Source organism: Liolophura sinensis, chromosome 6, assembly GCF_032854445.1.
Source record: "Liolophura sinensis isolate JHLJ2023 chromosome 6, CUHK_Ljap_v2, whole genome shotgun sequence".
Lineage (NCBI taxonomy): Eukaryota > Metazoa > Mollusca > Polyplacophora > Chitonida > Chitonidae > Liolophura > Liolophura sinensis.
Genome location: NC_088300.1, coordinates 31990539 through 32011378, shown reverse-complemented (window position 1 = coordinate 32011378; position 20840 = coordinate 31990539). Strand labels below are relative to the sequence as shown.

The window sequence follows — 20840 nt, the reverse complement described above, 5'->3', positions numbered from 1 at the left end:
TGAACAATAATGTGTCGCCTGAAAAATGTTAAACTTGAGGGGATTTACAATAATCCAGGCTTAAATGATAATCCCGAGCTTAACCCATTGCAGGGTAAATGGTACTTCAGTCTGGACGTAACTCCTGATATATTTTTGAACAACTGGGCTGCCTAAAGCACAAGTTTTTAGTGTTGTCACAATCCTGCATATACATGTACATGCCCAGCCTGAGAATGTTGCATTGCTCCTTTATATGTACTCATGTATCTTAAGTTTTGCTTTCGCAATTTGTCCTTAGCATTGTACGCTCATCTCACAGTGACCAGCACAGTAAGCCCTATATGCAAGGATTGCTACAGGCACTTTGTGAAACCAAATCTCTCTCTTTAACAGCTCTAAAGTACATGGATCTTTTCTCAATTGCAGATGAATTAGAGACTTTACCAGAAGGATGTAGAACAGAAGGTGACAAGCTAGCCGTGTCAGCTGCCAATGATCACCAGTTACCAAGGACACGAAGCCCCTCCCAGGAGAGAGGTGGTCGACAGAAGGATAGATATACACTAGCTGATTTCAACTTCATCAAAGTACTGGGCAAAGGCAGCTTTGGAAAGGTATATCCTAGTTTCTGTCTTTTGAAGGTTGGCTCAACTCTGGCCTTACCAAAGCCTGTCAGTATAGTTTGCCGAGGCAGGTGGGTTTCCCCCGGGCATTGCACGGTTTCCACCCACCATAATATACTGGCTGCCGTCATGTGGCCGAGATATTGTTAAGTACAGCGTCAAACAACTAATCCAAAAAAAAAAAAAAAAAACTTTTGGGGCAAATGACGATCAAGGAGATTGTGAATCTAAATGTTTTAATGTTTTTAAGAAAGCAAGATACTGGAATCACCTCTGAGAATTAAGGTAATAATCAGGTCAATGGCAAGGAAAACATGCATCTGAAAATACCTTCTTTATTCTTTTGACTTTCTATTTAACATTAAAATAAAAAATTATTGCTATATGTCTGTATTTTTATGCATTTGAAGATTGACCACAGGGTATTGTCATGTTGTGCAGTGTTAGTCTGTAAATCTGTCCCATTCTTTGTAAAAATGATGTCTCTTGAAGACTGGTTTACCAAACTATACCACACATCCACTTTGTTCCACCAAAAAATTCTACTCTTTTTATGCGACCTTGACGTATTTTCTCAAGGTCATCTGTTTTGGTTTAATCTTTGCTTGATACCTACGCCATCTTCTGAACTAGAATTAGAATAGACATAATTAACTAATCTAGCAAATGCACATAATTATGTCAAGAGATATATTGTATTTCATTGACCTTGATGTACATCGTGCTTAGTGCTATTACTACTCTGTCCTAGACATTTGACTTGCATGAATATTTATGCCAGCGTTCAGGGTACTTCATTAGTAATTGTAATATATTCTGGTCAAAATTAAATAAGATGTTGAAAGCAAAAACTCATTCTTATTTTCAGGTGAAAAATTAGGAACAGTTCTGATTATAATGTCTTACGTCTACCGCTTGCATGCAAACAAAATTGGATTGAACATTATTATCATCAGTAGGGATTACACTTTCTGAATATAGCACAGATACCAGTGCTGAAAATTGGCTGAGACCATTTCAGGTTTCGAACCTGTGACCTCAGAGTTAGGCACCAAATTGCCAGCAATACATGTCAACCATCTAGACCACTGGACTCCCACAAGAGAGAGAAGGTAGTTGACCGGTAGACTTTACGGCGAACAAAAAGCCCACAGTGGTCTCAGCCATTTTTCAGCATCAGTATGCGTGCTATATGCAGAAAGTGTAATCCCAAATAACAATAATACTGTTACTTTATCCACTTCCTAGATTACATGTACCTGTTTGAAAATTGGGGATGGAATATGTGATTTTGCAGGTGATGTTGGCAGAGAAAAAGGGAACAGACGAGGTGTTTGCAGTTAAGGTGCTGAAGAAAGATGTGATTATCCAAGATGATGATGTGGAGTGCACAATGACTGAGAAACGGATATTAGCACTCTCTGCCAAGCACCCCTTCTTAACGGCCCTTCATTCCTGTTTCCAGACGAAGGTATATCAGGAAATATAGTGAAGGAAATATATAACAATAATGGAATGAACATGAAACTTTCCTGTTAGGAATGTAAACGGACACAGAATCGATCTTAATTGACGGGCGTCAAGATAGGCAGGTCCAGGCCATGCTGTACGTAAGCCACTGAATTTTAGGTATGGTACATTCATTCAAGTCTGACCAAGGCTGCAAGATACATTAACTTAGGGTTTCAGACTGTTAGTCAATCAACATCTTTTCTGTATCCTTCTGAGCACTGAGATATTTTTTTCACAGTGTACAAAAGAGGATATATTAACCAATTTATTCTAATTTTCAGGATCAATCAGCATCAGACGCAAAATATCCATGGATGGGATTATTCCAAGTTCAGCTAATTTGATTTATGTTAATTATGTTAGCGAGGAAAGTGTGTCCATGCTTTGTTAAGATCCACTTTCGCTCCAGTCTCCTTTGCTAAATCACTATGAGATTTTGTACAGTCAGAAAATAAACATGAAAGGAGGGAAATACTGTAAATTTGTCAGATTTGACTCCTACAATTGAATATTTGATTTGACCCATATCAATACAATTTTAATTGAATTCCTCATTGATGGTATTTTCTCCCAGTATGCAGGTGGAATTAGTCTTGCCTGTTGTACAAACATGAACAAACATCTGAGGATCATGTTTTCTCTGTTTCATTTTATGTTATTTTTTTGTGAGTACATGTAGGGTTAAATACTGTTCGGGTTGAAAAAAAAAAATAAAAGGTCGAAGTTGGAGATAAATAATGGTAAATAGGTTCACACTGATGTGTCTGACTGTCTGTTTTTCAGGACCGACTGTTCTTTGTTATGGAGTACGTCAATGGTGGTGATCTCATGTTCCAAATCCAGCGGGCACGGAAGTTTGACGAGCCCAGAGCACGGTTTTATGCTGCTGAAGTCACGCTCGCTCTAATGTTTCTACACCGGCATGGCATAATTTATAGGTACTTGCCAGTTTTTAATGCTCTTTGTTGTACCAAAAACAAAACAAAACATAAACAAAAACAAATTGCATATGTACTACATTAAGTTATACTGGGAGGGCATTAAAATGTTTGCAAGCCCTTGAGGTTGTGAGTTCCATTCCAGGACTGGCAGGTTTGGCTTTAGGTTTTAAAGACAAGGGTACTGGTAAGATGTAGTGGTATCCCTAATTGTCTGCAATTTGAACGAAGATAGGTTACAAAAGAAACACCGTAAAGACAATTTTTAAACAAGTTCTGGACATTATTCATGTATATGTAAGGAAGCTGACATTAGTGTTTTTTTATATTGTACACAGTATGATGAGATATATGTATGATGAGGTATATAGGTAGATGTAAGCCTGTGTTTAAGATGGGCCAGTTAAAAGTTGGTGTCTTGTCACTTTGTCTTTTCAGGGATCTGAAATTGGACAACATTTTACTGGACGCAGAAGGTCATTGTAAAATAGCTGACTTTGGGATGTGTAAGGAAGGGATGTTTGAGAACAAGCTGACATCCACCTTCTGTGGTACTCCAGATTATATAGCACCAGAGGTAATACCTGTCATTCCAATATGCTATAACACTATCTACAACCTATGCTCACTTTTGTCTTTTGATTCATTAAAGGATACATGAGAAGATATTATCAAAGAAAGAGTATGGTTTTAAGGAAAATTATTCTAAAAACATGAGAAAAGAACCAGCTTAGTACCCACAAAGTCGGGCTCTCCCCCGCCAAAGTTGTTTTGAAAGCTATCACCGTTGACATCACCACAGCAGGCACTTAACTTCGGCACTGACAGCTGAGGCCTACGGAAAACTGAAGGCTGAGCAGCGTTGTTGTACTGTTATATGTTAGACCACATCAGATAATCTGTGTTAAGAAAAGAAAAAACTCAAGCATTTCATGTATCTCTTAAAGAAAAGAAGTTTAGAGGTGTTGTTATTTCTGTGATATGATATTGCTGTTTATGGTATTATAGGGTACAGCAAGCAAACTATAGTAATTTGTAGCATTTTCGATGTTTGCACATGTATAATGTGGTACAGATTGACTGCTGAACAGTACAATTGTGTGTTCACCATTCTGCATGGCTCGAAACTGTTTAGTGCCATGTGGTTTTTGCTCCGGACATGTATGGCTATAGATTGAGTTAAAGGGATGTATCAGTTTTTATCACACTTCCATTGTTCAGTTGTCCAGAGTAAAGACAATCGTGACAAGACTTTTAAAGTCTTAATATTATTTAAGTGGGATGACTGACTGGGGAGATTATCCCCAGTTTGCTGATCACTTCATTCCTTGTTTGGTTGTACATGTGATGGTTGTGGGTTCCTCAAACGCTCTGCCCGGTTTCCTCCCATCCTAATACTGGACTGCGTTGTATAAGTGAAAAACCAAACAAATAAATAAACATACATTTTTCATATCTGTTTGTAGATTTTACAAGAGTTGGATTACGACGCATCGGTAGATTGGTGGGCACTTGGTGTGTTGATGTACGAAATGATGGCAGGACAGCCGCCGTTTGAGGCAGACAATGAAGATGACCTGTTTGAGTCAATTCTACATGATGATGTCCTCTATCCAGTCTGGTTGAGTAAAGAGGCTGTGTCAATTCTCAAAGGGGTGAGTTTAAGGAGAAATTCAATTCTTGAATGCTGTTTCACTAAAATTCACACAGCAACTGTCATGGAAGCCTGTCTCAAGCTGTTGTTTCTGTACGTTGAAATAACGCATCAGATGCCACATGTTAACAGCCAGTCTGGTAATGTCACGGAGGATTTTCACTGCATGCCGTCACCAGTCAGAAATAGGTTGTCTGAAGGCAAATTAGCCCAAGGTGGAAATTTGATGCTTTGAAGATGTAACCTTTTTTGGACGGAGGTCAAAATTAGTTGAAGAAAGTTCTTACATGTAATGCATTTAATAATTGTGTACCGGTATGTGTTTTTTTTTTTTACAGTCTTAGAAATACCATTTACGGTTTGAGGTACTAATACATGACACCTGTTTTCCAGTTCATGACAAAGAACCCGGCTAAACGTCTTGGCTGTGTACGCTCCCACGGGCTAGAGAAGAGCATTCTCATTCACCCGTTCTTCCACGACAAGATTGACTGGGAGGGCCTAGAACAAAGGCGTGTTAAGCCACCATTTAAACCAAAAATTGTAAGTTTATTGTTATGTGTCTTTTTTTTTTTTTTTAAGGATTTAATATTTTTTTCAGCAGTATTCAATTTGAAACCCCAACTGCAGAGATTGTGAATACATGAGTGAAACTGATGTTGTTGTTGGAAGAATACCTACCTCATACCTGTCATGATGAGACCAGGGTTCAAGGCTAGCAAACTTGCCTTTCAGTCACTAGGACTCGTGGAGAATGGGTTCAATCCCCAGCCTTTGGCAGAATTTGTGGATTTTTACTCTATAACTGCTCATATGTTTGTTCATACTTACATTTGTTGAAGACCACTTGTCTGCCACCAAGAGTATTCGTTTGATATTTCTGGTAGTTGATATTTTTGTACATGAATACTGCTACATTATCGTGGAGCTTTCTCAGAAATATAATGGGTGAAAAATAGACTACCCTATTGCAGGGTAAATATTGATACTCGTACAGATCAGATGTTCTAGTAGGTCTGAGATTCACAAGTTCTGTTTGGTTATAAGAGTTGCTTCCCTTGGCAAGCATATAGAAACCTACCTACAAGAGATGTTAATTATCAGCTGCAATAATGTATAATTCTCCAAAAACAAAAAATGAGTCACAGCTGCTTATATTCAGTATATTCAGTTGGATACATGGCTTAATTAGCTTTCATTTAAATGAACCCCACCGGAATCGTGTGGAGGTTCTACAAATTGCCTACACAGTATTCATGTGTTTGATGATTAATTTTGTCCTGGACAGCATTCCTTATTTATTCCGTATATACAGTCATACTTTCAAAAACTATCATATACATGTACTCCTTCTTCAGTAGTCTGTTCTGTACAATTTCACAGATGCTGTCTGGTTATACTTTCTTACAGAAATCAAAGACAGATGCCAATAACTTTGACAAAGACTTCACTTCTGAAGAACCGGAGCTGACGCCTGTGGACCAGGCCGTGGTTAAGGCTATCAACCAAGAAGAATTCCGTGGGTTTTCCTTCACCAATCCTGACTACGGCAAGCTGCAGATGGTACCGGTCCCGGGACATTGATAATCGTTCTCGTGGAAGCACCTGTCCACGTTCTGACATCTCTGCAAACAACAACAACAACAACAGAACAAAAAAAATTCGGGTTTTTATCAAGTTACATCTCTAGTCATTTTACAGACAGACAAAAAAACAAATTTGTTTGGAGAAGTGTCTGCCCTGTCGATCATCGCCTAGCACGTGGTGTGTGTCACTCAGATTTTTATCTTGTGCTTTCAAGGAGATTTATCAGTCAATTATGATGTAAAAAAAAAAAAGTAATTATGAGACGGTACTCCGTGTGAGATGTGTATAAAGTTAGCAGAGCAGTCAGTTCACATTTCTGTATTCTGTGAGTAATGAGGAGTCTTGAAATGTCCTCTGTTGGTTTTCACAAATTTAGAACATCTTCCTTTGTGATGTGCTCATCTTGGCCCCTGCTCGTACATGTGTACATGTATGTGTACTTGTGTACATGTATGTGTACTTGTCATCCTGTTGGCTCCTCAGTGGTTCTGGAACGCCCTGATCACACTCCTTCAGCAGTAGCATCCTTCTTCGCTTACAGCAAACGTCATGAGTCAGCCATTGCACAGCTGCATCTGCACCTCAGCCCCCCCCCCTCCCCTGCCCCTTCCAATTCCATCCTCACCATGACTATCAATGTTTCCAGATAGTTCTGAAACTTTAGCAATTAAGTTGGATGTAGATATTCCACCTCCTTCCCATTTTCACATTCATTTTCATGTCAACATTAAAGAATTAGTGATTTTCTGAAATTTCCAGGCAGGAAAACCAAGTTCGGTTGCAGTGTTTTGAGCTTTTTTTTTTTCAGTTCATTTTGATCTCCATGAAAACCCGGTGTCATCTGATTTTTGGAGAAAATGAAATCTTTAAGGTAAACAATAAGGGAAGGTTATCTACATAATTACAGACATTTTAATTTTGTACTAAACTTATATTGTGTCCGATACTTAAACAGTCCCCATGGACATCAAACTTGTGGAGGTATGGAAGACCAATAGAAACACAGTGTTAAGTTTTTGTTTCTTTGCTCAAGCTTATCTGGATTAAAAAAATAGTACCTACTTACAAATTGCATCTGTCAAGAAACATTCATTTCACATTTTAACATGTCGTCCTCTTTCACTAGACATTTTTATTAAATTTTTTTTTTTTTTCTCGGATGTATCGCATGTTTATCTGTAAATACTGTTCCAGATTTCCCAATCTGCCTCTGTGTACATGTACATGTATGATGTTCATTTTAGCCATTTCAGTCCTTGAGGGATTTAATTTACACACTGTACTAGTTTACATATATTGCTATTGTTTTTATACAACCTATGGCTTCTCTCTTTCAATGAGTTTGCATCAAAAGATTCAGCAAAAAACTACTCCATAACTTGTACATGTGTTTTATGTATGAACGTGGCTGTGCACACAGGGGGAGACAACTCCTCCTCCTTGGATTGTGTATTGCCCATGAAGTAACCCATGTATTAGGCCGTCAGCATTAGACTTTCCACATAATAGCTATGCAGCCACTTGCGATTTGTAAACCTTGATAACAAAACAATAGGATTTACAGGCAGTCGTAATACCACGTATAAATACAGGCTGTTGTCACGGCACAAAGAACGCACGACTGTCTACCGTATGTATTGATGATGATGATGATCATCATCATAGTGATGATTAGTGTTTTTATGTATTTTAATACCTGTTTGTTAGTGTGTTTGTATGTTTATGAAACTATTCATGTTGTGAAGTGCAATAAGCATTGTGTGATTGGTTTGCCTTGGTGAATCAGGCAGGGGGTAAACCGTGAATTTTCAGCTAAACGTTCTCCGCAGTGTGACAGAACATTATAGTATTTCTCCTACAGAGACTGGTCTCCTAAGGACAAGATGAACCTGCATCTTTCACCTAAATGATTGGTCTGATCCCTATCATGTGTGTTGATTGGAAATTACTTTCAGTTGCAAGAAAAGTTTCAGCAATGAAAAATTTCTTCTTCAGCAGAAATACAATATGGACATAGTAATAAATAGATGCCGGGTTAACTCTGTGTTTAACAGGCAGTAAAACATGCACAAATTAATTTGTATCAAGTCTGCTTTTATAGTTGATTTGCTTATTTTTACACAAATTCTTTGAAGCATAATGGTCTTGTGATGAAACGGTAAATTTGGCATAAAAGGGAAACAAGCATCAGCAGCATTTCTTTGAGGAATGAGGAGAAGAAAGTAGTGGAAGTATACATAAGCGCTATAAAGCGGTAGAGAATAGGTTATGTTAAAAAAAGACTTCATTTAAGATTCTTCTTCCTTGTCCTCACTAACTTAGATCTGAATTAATTGCTGTCAGTGTTCAGTGGAATTATTGTAGAAAGACAGTGTCATTATTGTAGAAAGACAATGTCAGTCAAGTATTGGCAAATGAAAGAGTATGATGTCTAATACATTTTTGATATATTTCTAAAATAACTTTCATTGAAATTCTAATCTGATATCTGTAGACATCCCCACTGGTCCTAGAAATGTGAAACATTTTTGAAGACTTTTAGCATCCTTGCGGGTTTATCCTCAAGTACCTGGTTTATCAGTGTTAAATATCATATTGCACTTCTAAAAGGAATAATTTACCCAAAATAGTATGCATTAATGTTCACAGGAAAATTTGTACTTAAACTGAATGTTCCTTCAATAAACATTTTCTTCCACGGGTGAGACCCATGTAGGTAGAACACTACATCTATGTGCATGTGCGTGTTTTTGAAACCTGGCGGTACAGTGATGCCATGGCAGTTCTCTGTCATTTCCTTCCAGGGCGGGTTAAGTGTGATATGTCTGGGCCTTGGAGCCTGTACTGAAACTGCCACATACTTAAAAAGGCATACATAAAACAAAGCTTTTTGTGCAATAATTACAGAACTGCAAGCATAATTGTCAAGATTAGTGTTCTAAGCAGCACCTGACAGTTTGGTTGACACTTACCATATTTGGACTCTTAATGTATTGGAGACATGTTGTGTACATGTACATTGTAGACACTCACAGAACAGTCCAAGACTATATTAGGGCTATGACTATTCAACTTAGCGTCCAGTTTATTTATTTCTGGTGCAAATTTTGCCTGTTAACTCTCTTTTTAAGTTTAACCTTCTTGTTATGCATAAGTGGGATGAACACAAAGACTGGCGTAATGTGGATATTGTTTAATGAATATGAACGAAATTGAGAATGGATCTTGGGTTAAAGGGTGTCACAGAGTTTATGTGATTTTGAGTACTCAAGTATGATGTAGGAATATTTAAATTTTGCTTTAGCTTTCTGTGTAAATAGACTCTTATATATGAAAAATATGGTGATCAGCAGGGGTCTTGAATGATGAAGACCATGTGGTAGTTTGACAAATCTGCAAACAAACTTGCACTCAATTGCTCAGTCTTGATAATTAATGGTGTCTAAAAATGATTTATTTATTTTTTATTGTTTTGTTTTTTTCATTCTTTTTTTGTGTCATCTATCTGGCATGGTTGTTTATGTTACATGTAACTCCATCAATTCTTAGAAATTTATCTGTTCTTTGTGTCGTGTTTAATAAATATGTCACACAGAGATGAGGAGTAAGTGGGGGTTCTGTGAGCTGAAATGTGTGGATAATTTTATACATTTTCTTATATGCCTGCCAAACACCCCCACACCCCCCCTACAGACATCCCCCAACCAACCACCCACCCACCCACATCCCCAGTCATTCATCCTCTTATACTCCTCACCTCACCATGTGTCAATATCAGAAAGTGGTTTTCTGTTATATGATGCTTCATGACATTATGTAATAATAAATGTATGAGGACGTGCAATTTTTCATCAGTTCTATACATATGTAAGTAGTGTATTTAGTAGGATATGGTTTTGAATTTTGTATTGATTGAGAATCCTGTGAATATGGCTGGTCTGGGATGAAGTTTGTGTTCGTTACCATGACATTCAGGAGATGTCAAGGAGCTTGGCATGCTGGAGGCTCTTCCATGGGGAGCGAGTGTTACAGGTTTATGGCCGTGTCTCCACACCCATAGTCACTGTTACAGCATTTATCATCACCTTAGTGTAAATATAAGTACATAGGTGTACATATATAAAATTGAGTCATTGTAAGTAGAGGTCAAGCCGTGCTTGATCTGAGGGGAACATGTAGCTTCCCTAACATCTGAAAACATGGCAAGGAACTTTCATTTTCACCTGTTGTATAACAAGTAGCTGCCAGAACTTCACACCTGCCCTTGTCCAAATTGTTACCTTGTCATTTTGAAAAGAAGAAATCATGAGGTACATGTGAGTGAAAATGTTGTTTTCTAATGTTGACCTCGATGCGCGAAGTTTGATTTCCCTGACAAGCCGTTGCATTGGTGTTAAAACCGAGTGGTGAGTTACTGTTGGATGACTGAAAGTTTGGCTGAATTTTGTTGGTATCTGCTGTAGAGTCTATCCCGTTACTTTATACAGACATCTGTTGCTCTTTTCTTGTTTTGTTTTGTTTTTAGTTCTTTTTTTTTTTTTTTACTTTTTTGAGGCTGAGGTATTAAATGTTGATTGCCAAGGAGTGTACTGGCCAGTTGTTGATCAGTGTTAAAGTTGTTAAGATTTGAAGATTTGACTGGACCTTACCTGTTACAAAAGGCATGTTATATACAGCTGTAGGCATGCACAAGATCAGGTTGATGCTAGGACACGGATTCCCTCATGCATGTCATGAGACCCATTAGATTTTTGATAACTTGTTACTGTCATGAGACCTCGTTAGATCTTTGATGACTTGTTACCTTGGGAACATGTCTAATAATGCAGGTGTACATGTTAAAAAGAGTTCTATGTGGTTGGGATACACGGTTTCTGTGCTGGGTATGGTATGAAGCAATCACTGGGAAGAAGGTACAGACAATTACCCTGTTTGGTTTAGTCTAGGCGTTGGCTGCTTTTCAGAGTATTAAACTTTCCTGTTGGCCCAGACCATCTCAGACACACATTGTTTTCTCTGCCGATTGCTGCTGACCTTTTGCATTGCACATGCAAGCCACGGACTGGAAGCTTAAAACCAAACGTGAAGTTTTAACTTGGCACATCTCAAAGGTTTTTATAGGTTTTTTTAAGACACCAGAAATCATCATTTCTTGCAGTGGCCATATATATATATATATATATATATATATATATATATATATATATATATGTATGTATGTATGCTTGATGTCATGACAGACCTTTAGAGATTGGTGTCCACATGTTGCATGTCAAGTACAGAGATTGGTGTTCACTAACATCGAGAGGTTAGGTTTCACATGTATCACACAACATGTTAGTGTGCACATATTACATCAGACCTATATGGGTGTGCACATGTTTCATCTGGTCATTAAAGCTTGGTGTGCACCATGTTCCATCAGGCCTATAGAGGTTAGTGTGCACATGTTCCATCAGGCCTATAGAGGATAGTGTGCACATGTTCCATCAGGCCTATAGAGGATAGTGAGCACATGTTTGATTTGGTCTTTAGAGGTTGGTGTGCACATGTTGGATCTGGTCTTTAGAGGTTGGTGAGCACATGTTGCATCTAGTCTTTAGAGGTTGGTGAGCACATGTTGGATTTGGTCCTTAGAGGTTAGTGAGCACATGTTGGATCTGGTCTTTAGAGGTTGGTGAGCACATGTTGGATTTTTTTTTTTTTTTTTTTTTTGATTGGTGTTTTACGCCGTACTCAACAATATTTCACTTATACGACGGCGGCCAGCCTTATGGTGGGTGGAAACCGGGAACAGCCCGGGGGAAACCCATGACCATCCGCAGGTTGTTGCCAGACCTTCTCACGTACGGCCGGAGAGGAAGCCAGCATGAGCTGGACTTGAACTCACAGCGACCGCATTGGTGAGAAGCACTTGTTGGAACTGGTCTTTAGAGGTTGGTGAGCACATGTTGCATCAGACCTATAGAAGCGGGTTTTCAACCTTGATAGGTTAGGGTTTACATGTGGCATCTCATTTTCAAAGGTTAGTGTAAACAGTGGCATCAGACCTCTTGACAAGCTGTTACACAGGTGGTGGGAACCATATGCTGATAGAGCACAGTTGAGAACTTGTCTGTATTCAGTCCCCAAAGTCATGTGACCATGTTTTATCTGACATCTTGTACTCCTCAGGTGCGCCGATGCCAACAGCATGAATCAAAGTTAATGACTGATGACTATATTGCTTGCATTGTTTGAAGGACTTGGAGTCTGCATGCTGCAACTATTTCATTGATGTGGTGCCCTAAATGCTGCAAAAGTCAAAATGATTTGCTGTCCATACGTTTCATTAGATTTCTGAATGATTTAGTGTCAGCATGTAGCATCAGTCTTAAAGATCTGGTATCTGCACGCTGTATTAATCTCAAGGATCTGGTGTCCCAAATTGTTGCATCAAATTCTAGGATTTGGTGCCAAGGTGTTGCATAAACATCAAGGATGTGATGTCCTAAATGTTGCATGAATCTCAAGGATTTGGTAACTGAAACTACACATCAATCTCAAGTATTTGGTGTCCCAAATGTTGCATCATTCTCAAGTATTTGGTGTTCAGATGCTTGCCCATATTCCCTGTGGACAGCACCAGTACCTCAGGCAGCAGTGTCCTGCCACTATAGGCTTATATGGGTGGCGTCTGGTGACTTAAGCACCATTTTGGCTGTGGATATACACACTCATTTACCTGTGTAAGATGTTATTATGACGGGGATTTTGTTTGTTTTATATATACATATATATATATATATATGTCTTTTTCCAGTAGAATTCAAAAACTCTTTATGATAAGTATGCATATGTATATTCAGACCAGTGTCTCTCCCAGGCCAGTCTTTTATCAGACTTTTCCTGTTCATTGCGTGTATAAATATGAATATTTATGCCATGATGCCGTTCTGCAAAAATGATCTGTTTGGGTACAAGATCATCCATCTTGCAAATCTCTCTGTAATTGAAAGTGTTTCAAGGAATACAAGTTTTGTTTCTCAACGATAATTGTCTGGATTGTGAAATGCTGATTCTTGTGAAACGGTTTAATTCAACACAAAGATTACTTTTGAAAAGTGATATTCTTACAGGATGAAATTGTGTTTTTTATGTTAACTACCAAATCATCAAAATGTGCAATTTATATGTAGATTGGATATCCAGTAAATGCGATCAGCTTAGGGTCATGCATTTCCACATCCTGAAAACTCTGTTGCTTGTATTTTGTGTCTTCTCACAACATTTTGACACAATCTTATGTTTTTATAACAATCATGTCCCAACCTAAATAATAATTAAATCACATGATATTATTCTTCTTCTGGAATTTGCTTACAAAAGAGATAAAATGCGTGTCCTTTATAAGTCACAATGGCTTCAGTCAAACCTATTTGTATAGTGTAGATCAGACCCATTGAACAAGCCTTATGTGATCCCATTCTGACATCAGCTTCAAGTAATAACTGGCCTGTAATAGAAGGAAATAATCCAGAGTGATTTGATGCAGATTTGATTATGCTTGTGCGAGAAACTGTTAAGTTCTCAGCACACTCTGGAAGACCGGACTGTCATCACAGGATTCCTAAGAGCCCCAGTTTGTGTGAACAGAGGACATGTCTGCATGGTGTATTGTTGATTATAACTGTGAAATTGTGGTAATATAAAAAGGGAGCAATCCCTGACTTGTTTTACATTATGACATCATCATGACTTGTGTCAAAGAATTTGCAATCGTTTTTGTTCAAAGTGTGAAAGGTTTAGGAAGAAGTTTTTAGCAAACATCTTTGTGTATATTAATATATTTCGCCCCCCTCGCCCCCCTCCCGAAAGTGTTCGTATACCCCTGCCTTTCTAAGCACCACGTACGTTTACAAGTCCATCGTGATATTCCTTAGTATTCCCTGTCGCAGTCATGCAGGCGAATGGTTTTTCCAAATCTATGAACAAAAAAGGGACAATGTGTCCGCCGACCGTTTGTTTGTACGTGTGTTTGAGTCCTTAATTACCTGGGGTCGAGTTCAATCAATCTGATGTTAGATTAAGAAGTCTTTCCTTGCCGAGCTCGATTCTATGTAAATGTATACCAGACCTATCTGTAATAGTATTTATTAAGTACGTAGTGCAACATTTTCCTTAATGTTCTGAGGATGTCAACTACTAGTGTACAATTGCTATAGTTCATAATAAACCGCTTTTAAGTGAAATCCTGTGCTTTTTCTATCATTTATACTTGATTTGAGTGTTCGGCAACCGGCAAACATAGATCCCTTTTCTTGTGTATATTGATAATAAATCGTGCATAGTAATTTATTTTATGGAGTTTTAACAAAGTCGTTTGACTGAACATGGCCGCATTCCAAAAAGTGATCGTAGACTTTTAAAGTTGTTTGTGACTACAATTGCAACGCCATTAGCAGGTGCAGTCGTGATGGCCGTCACATTCAGCTTCGCCTACGATTAATGTGTAGAACCGTACAGGAAGAATTCTAAATCAGTGGTGGAACATGAACCAAATCTTTTCGACTAAAAATAAACAAAGTTCACTACTCCTGCTTGTAGTGTACTCCGCCTACACTAAAAAAAATTAATCTGTTAATTTTATCAGAAAGTCTGTTGTCTGAGTGATGCTAGAATCTATTCTGGTATTGTAGCAGATTATTCTGTTAAATATAACTCATATGGTCTAATTATTCAACATGAAGATTCGATTAAACTAACAGGTTGTTATGATGAATATAACATAGTATTATGTTATAACTGAATACCTTCTGGTATCGCTCAGAAAACAGACTTTCTGTTAAAACTAACAGATGAATTTGTTTAGAGTATGACATGCTTACTTTCTTCGCATAGTTAAAATTTGACAAGGGCATTTCACTCACATGGCATATGACAGGTAATAGTTCACTAAATCAAACGCTCCATTGCTATTCGCCTACCATAGGCCAGCACGGTGTGCTGCAGTGGTGTAAAGCTTGGTGTAAGAGATGGTCCCATGTAATGTCCAGAATGAGCGGAAGTTTCTCTTACTTGTACTTGTATGTGGTTAACGGTAAACATAAATAAGTAAATTATCGACGGATTAATAGTTTCAATCCAAATCTGTTCACTACTCTTTTATACCTGTATGCAAGATCTTCTTTAAACGAATATTTTAATATCACTGTCTTGCATAGTGTAGTATTCGTGCGTATATAACTCAGAGTTATGATGTGAAGCATTCATTGTGGGCTATATATGTGCCCATTGTTGCTAAGAAACGCCTTTGTAATAACCTTAAATGAACAATGTTACCATTTATTTAGGGCATGCTTACACATGCAATTAAGGTCAACCTGAAATGAGAAATGTGTCATTCAAGGCAGATGTTGCATTTGTAAACCTACCTGAAATGAAATATTTCCATTTAAGGCAGATATCGATTATACAAAAAGACAAAACCTATACAACAAATCACCTATATATATATATATACCTCTCAACAACAACTGCATACGCCCGGGAAAAGGCAAACCATCATGAATTTTGTGCAGAAGTAAAGCTAAATAGCTCCCTCAGCAATTTTGCTTGTAAGAGAGGAACAGCATAAGCAGCATTCTATTTAAACTATATAATGTATTGATGTTAATGGCAATTTATTAAACGCCTCTGGTTTAGAATTAATCTAACTGCTGTCTTGTCATTACATTTAATAAATAAGCAGATGAAAACAATAAAGGAACCAGAACCTGGGATCAAGAAGCCATCTAAGACTTAAATCAAAATTTCAGTTATTAAACTTAGTATGTTCATTTACGTTACTTTAGCTGGACATTGTTTTACTCTACCTTACCCCGGATTTACGTTGTTAATCAATATTTTGACATTGTTACGTAGGAAATAACAATTTTAAAGTGATTTAAAATGTTGACTTAGGTCGAAGATCGCTTCATGACCCCGGGGTCAGGCCTCAGGGGTCAGGCCTCAGGGATAGGACCTGTGCTGCATGTGTAATTTGAAAGTGAAAGTTGACGTCATGCAAACAGTAAATAGCATAGTTGTAAACTTGTCTCATCAAAATTGTCGAAGTATACACTGAATTGTATTTGCATGTTTCTATATAAACAAACCTATTCCTATAGAATTAATAGCTGTTCTAAAATTGTTTTCGTTAACAATCCTACAGTGCTGTGATTTTTTTTTTTTTTTTGATTGGTGTTTTACGCCGTACTCAAGAATATTTCACTTATACGACGGCGGCCAGCATTATGGTGGGTGGAAACCGGGCACAGCCCGGGGGAAACCCACAACCATCCGCAGGTTGCTGCCAGACCTTCCCACTTACGGCCGGAGAGAAAGCCAGCATGAGCTGGACTTGAACTCACAGCGACCGCATTGGTGAGAGGCTCCTGGGTCATTACGCTGCGCTAGCGCGCTAACCAACTGAGCCAGGGAGGCCCCCCTACAGTGCTGTGATTTAGGTAACATATTAGTATGTCAATGAAATAAATACACAGGGGGGTAAGTAAATTTCTCTCAAGTTATTAATTTTTAATGTGATTTTGATGCTCACGTAATAATGAAATTTGATGTATTTGGGAATTTAATACTTGACTTATCTTTCCAGGTAGCTAGCTGTTGACCTGAATTGTGAATCTGTCAGCTATAGTCTGTTTCTGTTAAAGATTCGCCTGCATTCAGCTGTCTATAAAATCGGTCATGCTCGCTACCAAAATTGCCTTAAGTCAGTGTCACGTAACAAGCCAAACTCTCTACACAATAAGCTATGCGTTGGGCGTCCATGTTATTACAAAGAAATCGCAGTTAGAATATTTTTCTAATTCATAATGTTAAACTCCATAAGCTTAGTTTCGAGGCCAAGAACTCATTACCTCGAGTGACGTCATGATTATTCAAAAACAAAGTGGACAATGGGCATGAAGAGTAATTTGTTCCGCAATGGCTGTACCAACAAGCGGTTAGAACAAACTCCATGCAATAACACAGCCTACACTACTGTCTGTGCGAATAACTACATCGCTGTAATTGCCTAATATCGATCTCACTAAAGTTGACAGCAGTGTAGGTGGCTGGTGCCACCCTCCTTCAAAACACGCTCAATACCCAGCATGCCACTTTTTTGAATAATTATGACGTCACCCTAGGCAATTGGTTCTTGCCGTCGAAACTGAGCTTATGGACTTTAAGATTTTGAATTAGAAAAAAGTTTTCTAACTTCCTTTTCCCAGCAGGAATATGAACTTCAAACATATTCATGTGTAGAGCTTGTGTTGTTACGTGATACGGACTAAAGTCAATTTTGGATGCGAGAATTGTAGGTTGGCAAGAAATGTTCACAAAATTCGTTATATGAAGAATAGGGAATGATCTACTGAAACTATGGCGAATTACATGTATATAGCGGATATGTTCATTGCTATAGAATGAACTTGCAGTTCTAGCGTTTGTCATTCTTCTACTACAACGTATGCATGTAGCTACCTTTTACAGCTTTGCAACCTTTTTACAACATCCTTTTTTCAGCATACACGAGGCAAACGAAATAACCAAATGACAAAGGATAACACTGAGAAATAATTTATTAGGTCATCGATCATAAATATGCATGAAAGTCACAAAATATTGGGAACATATATATCTGTGCTTAGATAGCAAGCAGTGTTTCCCTGTAAAATATAGTATAACTCATTCATTGAACATTATTCTCAAACAAATTATCTCGTCGCAACATAATGATGTACAACAGAGAGCGTTGCATGATGGGTACAATTGGTTTTCATACTCGACAGCTTTACAACCCATCTGTGTACATGCACCGGTACCACAGACAATTATAGGAATGTAACAAATGTTATATATGAAAAATACTGATTACGATCACAACATACATGGAATATATAACTTAACGGATCATATATGGGTACTGCGTGAATTTTCGCCATAAATAAGTAAAATATAGCATAAAAATAACATGTACAGTTTTCAAATGACACGTTGTTATTTTTTTTATATATATTCCACATATTAACGATATTCTGAAAGTAGCAAGTTAAATATATTGTTCTCGTAAAATCGCCACGATAAATACACAATACCATCGAATGAATCTTTTATTCTCGTAATAATACTGTAGTTAATTTAAACTAATATTCTCGTCCTTGTGAAATACTAGTAATTAAATCTTTATTGTCTCACCATATCATATAACCGTTTGTATTTAATCACATGCATGCTGCCTCCATTAAGGAACGGTTTCGTATGCCACAGTTCTCAGCCGTTTTCAAAGGACGATATGCCATTATATATGTATGTATGCCTATTGTACATGGGGATACCGATTTTCATGTTCATAAATTAACATTGGCACACAGGCAAAAGTGAAAGAACACGTTCGTTTTTAATGAAACGTCCTCACACTCATATATAAAGATGTACATGTACACGTATATTTTGGCCCTCTTGTCATATATATATATACTGAGCAGGAACAGATACTTTTCACGCATACATTAACGTATATAGGGCATACATCGATAAATGTGTGTGCATTTGTGTGTCTAATTTATTTTGGGGGGGTCAAAAGTATAACATTGCTGTCCCACGATTGGCTATCGCCGTCACGTGATACTGGCTAAAACCGATTGAGTATACGCATGAATTAATTAATGCTTGGGGTTTAACGTGGTACTTAACAATTTTCAGTCATATGAAGACAAGGAGTCAATGGGTGTGTGTGTGTATACATATGCTGTATCTCCTTTTGGCAAGGCAAGTCCATGCGAGTCAAGTGCTGTCGCCAATGAAGAATCATGTCAAAGACACCAGACATGACACCCCAACCAGTCACATTATACTGTCACCGGGCCAACCAGTCTTGTTTCCTTGCTCTAACCTCTAAGTGATGAGCCCCAAGCAAGGCCGCAACAAGTACCATTTTTAAAGTCTTTAGTATGACCCAATCCGAGTTTGATCCCGGGTCTCCCGAGTTCACTGAGTGCATGCGCAGACACGGAAAATATATATAGGTTCTTACTGAAACTACTCCGAGTCCCAAATTTTATCACTATACATTTCATCAGAGTATATTAATGGATAAACAGATAAAATTCATGAACATAGGTCTCCGAAATAGAATTGCTAAATAGATGTACAGTAAGTCAAGGATTAATCTGTACATGGACGGCTATGAATAATACATTATAACACATACATGTATGTGTGTTAACTATCTTCTTATGCCAGCATAATGCCACCAATGCCTTAGAGCACGTTTTCGTGTTATACAAGTTCCATTCAATTTACCGCATGACTTACGGAATAAACCGCTCTTTACAAGTCTGAATTTTAACAAACTTCAGTTGTTTTTGGTTTTAACTCCGGTTGCTTTCATATATAAATTCAGGACTTGAGTTTTAGTTGTGCAATCCACGGTCTGCTACTTTGTCATTAATTCTTGATTCTATGTCGTTATCATCAACTGAGAACGGCGTTTCTCACCAACCATCAGATTACATAGATGTATATAAGTATATAGGTCATACGTCCTATATATATCACTTAGTCTATATTTTTTTCTCTTAGATCCGACAAACTGGACGGTTTCTCCTATAATTACGTACGCACCCATATCCTCACGCCCATAAACAAGGATCACATTGATACCTGTTATATGGGAACAACAAACTTGCATCCGTGTTCACGGTGAAATCATGTTTACCTATATATCGAACAATGACAGCTGCAACCAGACTGTCAATTTTCCTAAATGCATATAGTACCTGTCTGTTGGTATAAAAAATAGATGTAAGTATTATCTCCAATACTGAAATCTTTTAACATCGCCAAACTCTCAAAGCTGCACATATATACACACATATTGCATTTGACTGTTGGACTAAAACAAAAATACTGCATATGTTATCATACAGTCGTCTTCATCGATGTCCCAAAGTTTGTATGTTCTCTGCTATCCTGTATAGACCTGCAATATATCCGGGACATGTATACAGCCCCTGCGAACTGTGGAAACCGTATATACCACTGTTGTTACAGTATTACATCCCCATCTTATCTCCGTACGGCGTTTGCGTCAGTTGGCTGGCAGGCGTATCACTGCTGGGCAATTCCCTAACACAACGATCCGATCGGGAGATTTGTGGACGAAAGTCGACACGAAACTCTTCTTCATACTCTTCAGGCATTTCCGCACGACCTACAAAAAAAAAAAAACAAAAAAAAAACAGATGAACTTAATTGAAAGAGAGATGCTGAGGTAAGATATATTTTGTTACGTATGTTTAATGTAATTGTTGTTTGATTCGCTGTATAGGCTACACATGAAGCTGGTGCTTGTCGCATCATGCAAGACTATTTTGGCTTTGAGTCTGACGCCGTAACAGTCACTTGCCGCGAGCGAGATGCCGTAGCTTGCACAGGTTCCCACAGAGACTGGCCTATTTCTATAAATATCTGTTCATCAGTATTTCTTGGAAAACCCATTTTCTATACACAGTCGAA

General features: G+C 38.0%; 1 protein-coding gene across 3 annotated transcripts in view; it reads left to right on the top strand.

The window, feature by feature from the left end:
- LOC135469193 (calcium-independent protein kinase C-like) overlaps window positions 1-11452 on the top strand; it is a 39950-nt gene extending 28498 nt beyond the window's left edge. For all 3 annotated transcript variants that reach the window (XM_064747739.1, XM_064747740.1, XM_064747738.1), the window contains exons 10-16: window positions 409-596; window positions 1903-2076; window positions 2901-3055; window positions 3494-3632; window positions 4522-4710; window positions 5103-5252; window positions 6120-11452. In XM_064747739.1, the coding sequence (XP_064603809.1) occupies window positions 409-596; window positions 1903-2076; window positions 2901-3055; window positions 3494-3632; window positions 4522-4710; window positions 5103-5252; window positions 6120-6293 (1169 nt within the window). In that variant the 3' untranslated portion in view covers window positions 6294-11452. The remainder of the gene's footprint in view (window positions 1-408; window positions 597-1902; window positions 2077-2900; window positions 3056-3493; window positions 3633-4521; window positions 4711-5102; window positions 5253-6119) is intronic.
- The last annotated feature ends 9388 nt before the right edge of the window (window positions 11453-20840 follow it).